Genomic DNA, 10,875 nt, shown 5'->3' with positions numbered 1-10,875 from the left:
CCTTAGCTATATTCATATGGCCTCGTGTTTCTAATCAATCCTCAATAGTGATCTATCTTCCTCCATGAATCCTTCTTTCCTCCTTTAAGCAGTACATCAAGTTCAAGATCAGTTTCAATAAATCTGTATTTTGCTTATAAGAGGTATAAGGACTGTAATAGGTTGCAGGGGGCTCCTGAAGCTCTGATTTACTCACAATCATTACTGCTTCCTCTGAAAGAGACTAACTTAAAAAAGCAATGAAGGGAAGAAAAACCATGGGAAGGTGATGCATAATCAGTAGTTATTAAGCATAAAATGAAGGCATCCACTGCTGTGTATCTGAGGATAAAGAAATTCACTATAAACTTCAGCAGGAGGCACCAGTGGACTCTGGAAAAAAACCTCCTTATTTACTTCTGTATTGGGTCTGGCTGAGCTGGAGTTCATTTCCCTGTAGTAGTTCTCACAGTGCTGTGCTTTGCATTGGTAGCTAGAAGTGGATCAAGGGTTGGACATGATGATCTCAGAGGTCCTTTCCAACCTGGCTGATTCTATGATTCTATGATAACACACCAGTGTTTTGGCTTCTGGTGAGCAGAGCATCAGTATGTAATGTTCCTTCCCCAGTCAAGGGCAAGATTCTGGGAAGGAGCACAAGTAGGCCAGCTGACCCAAACTAACCAGAGGGATATTCTGTATCATATGATGTCAGCTCAGATATAAAAGCTACGGAAAGGAGAAGCAAGGGGGGCATCCATTGTCTCCAATGGCTGCCTGCTAAGAAACCATTATGAGTCACTGAAGCCCTGCTTCTCAGGACATGGCCGGACATTGCTGCTGATGGGAAGTAGAGAATAAACCTTGTTATTTTTCGCTTTGCTTTTGTGCACACAAGCTTTACTTTTCTGCTTAGTAAAGTGCCTTATCCTAACCCATGAGTCATTTTCCATCTTATTCTCTCTTCCCTTTTCCAGCTGGGAAGGGGAGTGATAGAGCAGCTGGGTGGGCACTTAAGGGTGTGCAGCCAAGATCAACCCACTACAACTTCATTCACCATAACAAAAGTGATCATTGCAATTATCTCTACAATTCAGAGCACTGGACAATCCTAGCCCGGAACAAGATCCAAGAGATACTCACTTCAAAAGCCTGACTCACAAAATTAGTGAACTGAAATCAATGTGAGTACACAAATGAACACACCAGTGACTTCAAGGCCAAAGTTTAAACATAAACATGATGTATGCATCATTATCTCAAAAAAAAACCCAAAACAAAAACAAACAAATAAAAAAACCCACAAAAAAATATATATTAACGCATGAACAAGCAAGAGAGAGTTGAGTTTATTCGATCCACCTTAATTTCATATTTTCTAACTTGTAACTACATCAATGCACAATTTCACCGAGGTAGCAGCTTGCTAACTTGTGACCATCGGTTCATGCAAGTCACAGCTATTTCATCAATTTCAGCTCCTCTTCATTGATTAACATCCACCAGATGCTGGCCTGCGACTTCACACATAATCGTAACATCAGAAATGGCAGGCGCGTTCTGTGTTTGCTTAACTTTCTTGGCTCAATTTCATTTAAAATTAGTTCTCAGTCTCTGATTTGCCACATAACTCCAGCAGTAACCTCTTCAATCATTCTAGACTATGGTCTCTCTTATTTGTGTGCTTCATGAGCGTTTTAATGGGCTACAGAAGTGGTATATCACATTATTATGTTTAAAGCCAGATGCTTAACTCCTAACAAAGGGCATAATCCCAAAACTTGTGTATGTAAGAATTACTAAGAGATGCTTTATCTCTATGTCTGAAAAGTATCAGACACAATCTTAAAAACACATAAACTGGTACTGAAAGTTATGTGCAATTAGTTGCCATGGTTTCCATGGAGCTACTCAATGGCCATCCAACAACAGATCACATTGCAGGCTCACATTTGTTTTACAAAAGTATTACAGCAAATGCCATATTTTAAAGTTAATTAGAAGGAACCATTCAAGCAGTTTTGCTTTTCAAGATGACAGATTTCTCTGAAATCAAATTACTACAACAGCCTATTTAAAACACAGAATTAAAACTGTGAAATAACAAGATCAGATGCCATCACAAACAGTACATATTTCACATAACAGTTTTAAACACTCTTCTTATTAAGTGAGTTTATGGAAATTTCTTTTAACCTTATACAAAATTCCTACAGAAAGTGTGCAGATTGCATGTAAACCTCGCTCTTTCTACCTGTTGTTTTCTTTTACTCATCTTTTCCAACATTAAAAAGATGCTACGTTTATCTGATTAAAGTAGTTGAGGATCTTTGTATTTAATGTTTTATGAGCACAAAACCTGCATTATACACCCTCATATAGGAAATGAGGCTTGCTTCTGAGTTTACCTGTGTAGCAATAAATGTGCACAATGGAACTACCCCCAGCCTGTAGCAGCAGGTGGACATAATGAACACCCATGGCTTTTACACTTGAATGTTTCCCACTGTCTATTTATAGTCCAAGTAACAGTTTGAGCAATACCAAACTGGGGAATGATATTTTTCCATTAAAAAAAGTATTTCCAAGCTTTAGGGAAGATACATAGCTGGGGTTTTTTTCCATAGCTGTTTATATATAAAGTATTTTTACAATAATTTCTCCAGAAAAAGTAAATCTTTGGACCTATATTTTCAAGTCAGTGTTCTGAATTGATAGAATTTAACTATTTGTTAAGTGTCTCCAACCTGCACAAGCATCCTCTACTACATCTATACATTCTTGTAGAATTGAAGTTGAACTCAGTGACACACAAGGGAAAGGACACAGCCAAACCAAGATAAAGGATGAGATCTACTAAGTTATTAATGGTACTGATAAAAGATAAACAAATTAACAGAAACTCAGAAGTCCACCAAAAACAAATAAAGACATTAACTGTCAGAGTAAATACATTTCATGTATGTGACTGCCCTCAGCAGTAACCATTTGATATATGACACACATTTCACATTAAGGCTGATAATTAGATGATTACCTACCGAATCATTTGCTGCTAAGGCGAGGGCTATATTTACTGCAAGAAAGAGAAAAGAGAAAAAAACAAAAAGATTAAATCCAGGAAAACTGAATTCCTAAATAATGAGAATATTATCATTACTAACATGAGAAAATATAATATAAATACATGACACTTATTTAATAATTGCATCATCATCTTGGTTCTTAGCTTCTTGCACCTCTACAATATTTTCAGTTTAAGTGGCAGCAGCACTCACATTTCAGTCCACATTTGTTAACAAGTGAACAAACTCAACCTACAAAAACTTGCAAACTCTTAAGTTTCTAGAGGACACTGCAAAATAAAAACAATCTCGGTATTTTGCCAAAGCACAACATTAAGGAAAAATTTTTGAGGTACCCACTTCTGAAAAGTGGACACCGTACTACAAAACTAAATTCATCCTGTCACTAGTAAGCTTCACCCTTCACTGGTAACAGTCTCCAGTGAACTTTCATAAAACTAGAATTTAGCTAAGTGTTGGCATGAACTATTAAAGCACAGTGACCAGAAAGATGATATCACTTTTATTGATTTCTTGTGATATATTGAACATAGATGTTTCCTGGAACAAGGTGCAATGTATGCTTTTCACTTGATTTTTATGTCAGAAAACAAAATTACATCTACCTGAAAGCAACTGTAACAACTAAAGAAACAGAAAAAAAGGGATGAAGCAACTAAAAAGACTGAGTTTGTTTAGAGCTTTTATACTTCCATCAATACTTAATTCCCATAACTAAAAAGCACATGCAAGAAATGGTATCTTTAACAGCTCACCAGCTTCAATTATGTTGGAAGACCTCCCAGAAGCTTCAGTATAAACAAACAGTAATTTTTATAATGCAAGCAGTAACATGTTTTAGGAAAAAAAAAACCCCACACACCACAAGAAAAAAACCAACACACACAACTCTTTCTTGGGTAACATGTTTTGTTTTCTTTACATATTGCTGTTTGTCAGTCCACACAACCTTTTAACAAAGGTAAGCTGCAGTCAGTCTTGTTCTACCAGAAGAGTATAATGGTTCTGAGAACAAGCTGGGGAGCCAGATTCCCATCTGGAAGAACTTAGCACTGAGAAAGGTAAGCTCCTTCAAACAAAACGGTCAGGGCGTTAACAAGGACAACTGTACAGCTTTCTCTAAGAGGCACACAGCCTCTGTTTACTCCTAAGCTAATAGAGCACATAGATTTTATTCTTCAACTTGCTATTTAAACATAGGCTTGATTAATTATTCCCCAAATCAATCAGGGGAAAATTCATCTTCTGAAAGTTGGAGACCAATCTACAAATCACAGATAAGGGGAAAAAAACGAGCAAACCAATTTTACTATCAATCAAAAAGAAAAAAAAACAAATCAACTGCAACTCATATCTGAAGAATGAAGATAGACGCTGTCTTAAAAATCACTTCATACATCTATCTTTTTCTTACACACCTTTCATGTGTGAAAATTAATGTATGATCCACAATGCTTCTTCAATAAAGGATATTTGACTACTGAAGGGAAAGAAAGGGAACAGTATGGCACATAAACCTAAGTTTTTTAGCAGGATATCTAGCTGAACACTTGATGTTGAATCCCAGCTGAATCATGCACTCCCTTGTATTTGTATTACTGTCAGTTCCAAGAGGGCGTAAACATGCAGCATAGGACCTAACCTGACCCTAAACATTCATATTGGCCCTAACTACTAAGTTCCTATAGCCAGGAGTGCAGAAGACCAAGGCAGTACATGCCAGAAAGTCTATACAACTTCTAAGCAGGTAACTTCTAACCATGGTCTCTCCACTCATGGGTTTAGCCAACCAGTATCAGAAATGATGCACAGGTTGATCCGAGTTAGTCTAATCCAACCTAAACCTGGCATGAAGCTGTTTTGGGGAGGCTTAGGTTGGATATTAGGAAAAGGTTCTTCACTCAGAGGGGGCTGGGCACTGGAACAGGCTCCCCAGGGAAATGGTCACCAAACCCGACAGAGTTCAAGATATATTTGGATGATACTCTCAGGCACAAGGTGTGACTCCTGGGGATGGTCCTGAGCAGGGCCAGCAGTTGAACTCTGATGATCTTTGTGGGTCCCTTTTAACTCAGGATATTCTATGATTCTAGTCTTCTTGAAATCAGTACAAGGGTGGGAAGGTTTATTACCGTGTACTTTCTAACTTCCAAATCCAAACTGGCCCTAGGAATAGCATGGTTGAAGTCTCAGAACACTGAGCTAACATCACAAATAAAACTTCTTGGTCCAAAATCAGATGTATATAGAACCAGCTGAGTGTGCCTATATCTGTGACATGGTTAATATACATCATCAATAAAATATGTATAGATAATTCAGATGAACTCTGAAAGATAACTTTCAATACTTATGTCTCAACGTAAGTACCATTTAGAAATATAATTTATCAGAATATTTTAACATGTAGAGAAGGCCCAAAATCAAAAAAGTTTCAATAATAGTATATCCTACATGCAGAACAAAAGTACGCAAGAGGAAAAAAAAGTTAAAACACATATGACTGAGATAAAGTCAACACATGGTAAAATGTATCAGCTTTCCTGAACAATACTAACAAATCTCAGCCTGTTAGTCTTTGCTAAAAATGTCTGAAGGCCCACATAGTAAGTAGTTTTATTTTCCCCAAACTTCAGGATTATCAAAATGTGAGCAAGAACATCAGTCTTTAATTTTATTTTACTTCCACAGCTGAAAACAGTAAGACTTCCACTAAATAAAAAATGCCTCTTCTTTCAAGACCACACTTTGACCTCTTCTCATGCCAGGATCAATTTTCTTCAGTACTCTCATCTTCAGGCTAATGCAAAAGAGGGAACAGAAGAGAAAGAATAAAAGAAAAACCAAACAAAAAACCCCCTAAACTTTGGCCAGATGGAGTAAATACAGAAGGATGCTGTTAAAAGACAGCAACTTGACAGGAAAGTGACAGAAAACACAGCAAACAAACAAAGAATCCAAGACTTGTACTAGACAAAAAGAAACAACAACAAAAAACAACTGAAGCATTTAAACATGCATTGAAAAATACTTTTCCTATAACACAACTGCTTCTAATCATTGACTACATTGATCTCAGAAGACCAAAAAGCGCTGGAAGCAACAAAGAATACAACATGAAAAACAAATGCAACAAACAGAAAGAGTTATTCAACAGGTGAAGGAATGGCCCTGACAAACTTGACCGGAATGCAGATCCTCTTGTCCAGAAGTGGAGATCCAGAGCAATTAAAACATTACCACACTGAGAAAAACAATAAAAAGAACCCTGACAGGCTTTCTGAGATACAAGCAGTAAGACTATTTTCTGTAGTGCTTTAGGAATTAGAGGTGCTTAGTATTCTCTTTTCTTCTAAATTCCTGCTCTCAAAATGTGTCAGCAGAATTGTCCCCAAACATATTTCCCACAAACCTCAATTACAAAGAATATAATTTTAAATACATAATTCAGTAATGGTGCCATGCAATACTTTTGTTTATACTAGTTATCTGATCTTTCGTTGTCCCTCTGAATCATTAAATTTATTCTCATTATAATAAACAAGAATATAGATTTTCTTCTCAGTATTATGAATTAATACATTCATTTAAGAAGGCTGTCCAGTACAGCTACATTTGAATGGTTCATTTACATTTCTAATCTCTTATTTAATGCTTGTTGAACCCTGATTTTTTATTTTTAAATGCATGGGAACAAACTCCCTCCCAGCTTTAAGTATTATTTATACATATGTCATATTTTATGTAGAAATTACATATAGGTGCCAGTTAGCAGAACTTGAATTCACACATTTATTTGCAGACATGAGAAGAATAGTCTGAATTTACTTTTCAAATTATGTTCATTTTGTAAACTGTTGACAAACAGTTATTTGGTATTTTACCTTAAACAACCAGTCCATGAATTATAATCATGTACCTTTTGGTTGATGGTTAAGAAATGCAACTGTTAATTATTTTGCATGTCTTTGTACAGGTATGTGTATCCTATGTATAGGATAATAGATAAATAGATTAAAAAAAAAAGGAAATTATTTTTTTCTAACTACAGTTCTTTTTAGTACAGGTATCATGTTTGTCTGTTCTAGTATTTATTATCCAACAGTCCTTTTTAAGTACGGCTGAAATACAAAACAAAAAATGCTAAATTAAAAGCTATATCCATCTGTTATTCACAACAATTGGAGATGAACAGTAGACATCATTCAACTAAAGCATGACTCTTCTCCAATCTACATACTAAGGAAGAGATCTTTAAACAAATTTCTAACACTTTACACAGACCTTTTCAAAGAAGTTTACCTTCAGTGTCACAGAATCCTAGAATGGTTTGAGTTGGAAGGGACTCTAAAGATCAGCCAGCTCCAAATCCCTGCCATGGAGAGGGACACCTTCCACTAGACCAGGTCATGCAAAACCCCATCCAACCCGGCCTTGAACACATCCAGGGACAGGGTATCCACCACTTCTCTGAGCAACCTGTTCCAGTGCCTCGCCACCCTCAGAGTAAAGAATTTCTTCCTAACATCTCATCTACATCTCTCCACTTCAAGCTTAGAACCATTCAATCTTGTCCTATGTAAAAAATTCATTCAATCTGCCCATGTAAAAAGTCACTCTCCTTCCTTTTTATAAGTCCCCTTTAAGTACTGGAAGGCTGCTATAATGTCTCCCTAGAGCCTTCTTTTCCCCTGGCTGAACCACCCCAACTCTCTCAGCCTGTCTTCACAGTAGAGATGCTCCAGCCCTCCGATCACCTTTGTGGCTCTCATCTGGACCCACTCTAACAGGTCCATGTCCTTTTTATGCTGGGGGACCCAAACCTGGATGCAATGTGACCATCCAGCCAATTCCTTATGCACCAAGTGGTCCATACATCAAATCCCAGTCTCTCCAGTTCAGACATAAGGATGTTGTGCAGGAGAGAGCCAAATGCTTTACAGAAGTCCAGGGAGATAACACCAGTCACTCTTCCCTCATCCACCACAACTGTAACCCCATCTTAGAAGGCTATCACAGTTGCTGGCATGATGATTATTTTTCCATTTTGCCATCATTGTTTAAGTTCAAGAAAATTTCTGTAGTACTGGTAACCCATGAATTATCTTGTTCTACCACCTAGGAAGTGCACAGTTAGAGAACAATTAATCTAAAGCCTAATGGTGGAGTAGACAGTTTTGTGGTTTACAACTACTGTTTCCTCTTTGGTTTATGAAACAGCTATATAAGTACTTGAGAAAATTGGACAGTCCTGATTTTGAGCCTTTCTAAATATTAGTGTCCTCGACAGAACACATGACCATGCTCACATAGCAGAGAGGCACTGTACAGGCACACCTAAGCTGCTAGAGGAAGTGTTACCGCACTACCATATGATCCCATTCACCTCAGCTTACATCGCCTCTTAAAGCTGTCTCAGGACACCACTGCACTATTAGATACTATTTCAAAGCTGTCTGCTCGATTTATATCTTATTTAAAGGCAAGACTTCTGTACCCAAACAGATTCTCAATGGCTGCAATGGGACTTGACAGAGGTAAAGGGCAGTGTTAGTGGAACCAATTTACAAGCTAATGACACAAGCATCCAAATATTCCTTACCAAGTATTAGAAAATGTGCAAAGTCAACAATTAAGAAAGGTCAAATCTTACCTGCTGTTGTTGATTTTCCAACTCCGCCTTTTCCAGAAGCCAAGACCACCACCTGCTTAACTCCTTCTATGGGCTTTTGCTTTGGCAGCCCGCGTGACAGGATCCGGGCGCGTCTGTCCCCAAGAGAATCGTCCTCGGAGCTCGAGGACTAACAAAACCAGAATGCAAGTAAATGGTATGCATCAACATGCAGCTTTCGCAGAGTTGACAAGAAGGAACCCACCTGCACACTGAGAAATTGTCACTACTAGTCCAAAGAAACCCTTTGGCACGCGTGCACTCCCAAAGGGAGCCTGCTTCACAAGGCAGGCAGGGACGGGGCCCACTTAAAAGTAACCCCAGTCGCATTTTGCTTAGACTCGAATATGATCGATCTTAACACCTAAACTAAAAGAAAAAAAATAGGAGGACTTGTGTTGAAATAAACCAAAGCACTCCTTTAAAAGTCGAAGCTTTAAAAAAAAGAAGCTAAACCTAGCCGTCTTTTCTGCACAGTTGTTTCAGGCACAACAAACACAGCACACAGCGAAGAGCAGGAACGCGAGGTGCTGAGGGCAGGCGGTGCCGCACAGGCAGCTGTCCCGAGGGATGTCTGCGCCCGCCCCGAGCCGGGCCACAGGCATCCTCTCTGCCGCTCCTGCGGCAGAGGAGCCACACACGGCCCCGCAGCAGGACGGAGCGAGCAGCCGAGCGGAGCATCCCCGCGGGCAGCGTCCCACCTGCTCCCGGAACGTACAATTTCACCGCCAAAGGCCTTGGAGTGGACTGGGATCCAGGCAAAAAGCAGGCAGACCCCATCTCCCTCTGCCCAGCCCGACACTGACCTAGACCTAGACTTCAGCGACCGCATCCGCTCCCGCAGGGATACTGCTGCCGAACTGGCCACTGCAGGACACAGTCCGTCAGGGCACCCACGGAGAGACAGACTACGGCGGTCCCCCCGCCTGCCGCCCTCCGCAGCGCGCCCACAAGCACAGCTCGTCGCTCGGCCGCTCCGCTCCCCTCCCGCCCCGGGCGGACGCGGCGCACGGCGGAGCTCACGCCTCACTCACCGCGGAGCCGGCGAACGGAGCGGTGCAAGCGGCGGGCGCGCAGCCCGGACCGCGCGACGGCGCTGCCGGAGCCCGCCCGCCGCCGGCGGGGAGGAGGCGGGCGGCGCCTCGCACCCAGCGCCAGGCAGGACCCGCCATCCCGCCGCCGCTCCGCCCCCGGCGCGCTGAGATGGCGCCGTCCGCCCGCGCCCTGGCCCGCCCCCCGCGCTCCGCCCGGCACAGAGCCCCGGCGGAGTGGATGGCGCTGGCAGTCCCGGGGAGAGAGGGCGGTTTGTTGGATGTGAGAGTCTGGCGCTAAGAACTGCTGCGGCCTCGGACTTGGGTGGAAGAGACCCAGATCCTCCCGCAGAGAGCACAAGCGGTGGCACTGTGAAGCAGCAGCACGGAAAGCGGCTCCCTGCCTCTGTCTGTAAGGAAAATGGGGCCAAGGGGTCAGCACCGAGTGACCACACGCATTACAAATTAGTTCGGACTTGCTCCTTATAATGCTGTACTTGTCCCCGCAGAGGTCGTTCTGGCGCTCTCTGCAGTGCTCCCTCGGCCTGTCGATGCCTTCTGAGTTCTCATCTTGGCCCGCAAAATGGTCGGCCGAGATCCTGTCTTGGTTTGTATTCTCTACAAATAAATATATCCCATTTTCTCCTTGGGGTCATTAGGTAAAGGAACAAAGAGACCTGTAGCCAAGACAGATTCCACCTGTTTGGTTTTGTTTGTGTTGTTTTTTGTTTTGTTGGGTTTGTTTAATAATACTAATATTGAAGCATAGAATAACAGATTGGGTAATGTTGGAAGGGAGCACAGTGGGACATCTGGTCCAACCTCCCTGCTCAAGCAGGGCCATCCTAGAGCACATGACACAGGACTGCATCCAGAGAGTTCTTGAGTATCTCCATTGTGGGAAACTGCACAACCTTTCTGGGTGATCTGTTCCAGTTCTCAGTAACCCCACACAGAAAAGAAGTTCTTCCTCATATTCAGGTGGAACTTCCTCTGTATCACTTTCTGCCTGTTGCCTCTTGTCCTATTGCTTGGAACCGATCATTGTTCTAGTCACACTTTCAGTTTTCCATCCAGTTTACCCTCTCTCAGTAAAAGTTTCATCAAA

At 41.3% G+C, this 10,875-nt stretch overlaps 1 protein-coding gene across 1 annotated transcript in view; it reads right to left on the bottom strand.

Moving 5' to 3' along the window:
• The window catches only part of NUBPL (nucleotide binding protein like), an 87,332-nt gene extending 77,424 nt beyond the window's left edge, over nt 1-9,908 (bottom strand). Inside the window, exons 1-3 of the mRNA XM_027698391.1 lie at nt 9,771-9,908; nt 8,719-8,866; nt 3,021-3,055 (exon numbers count right to left, since the gene is read on the bottom strand). Of these exons, the coding sequence (XP_027554192.1) occupies nt 3,021-3,055; nt 8,719-8,866; nt 9,771-9,908 (321 nt within the window). The remainder of the gene's footprint in view (nt 1-3,020; nt 3,056-8,718; nt 8,867-9,770) is intronic.
• Nucleotides 9,909-10,875: the final 967 nt, after the last annotated feature.

This window comes from Neopelma chrysocephalum, unplaced genomic scaffold, assembly GCF_003984885.1.
Source record: "Neopelma chrysocephalum unplaced genomic scaffold, ASM398488v2 Primary Assembly neopelma1_24, whole genome shotgun sequence".
NCBI classification, from domain to species: domain Eukaryota; kingdom Metazoa; phylum Chordata; class Aves; order Passeriformes; family Pipridae; genus Neopelma; species Neopelma chrysocephalum.
Note: the sequence above shows the minus strand (reverse complement) of the source record. Positions and strands in the feature narration are given on the sequence as shown.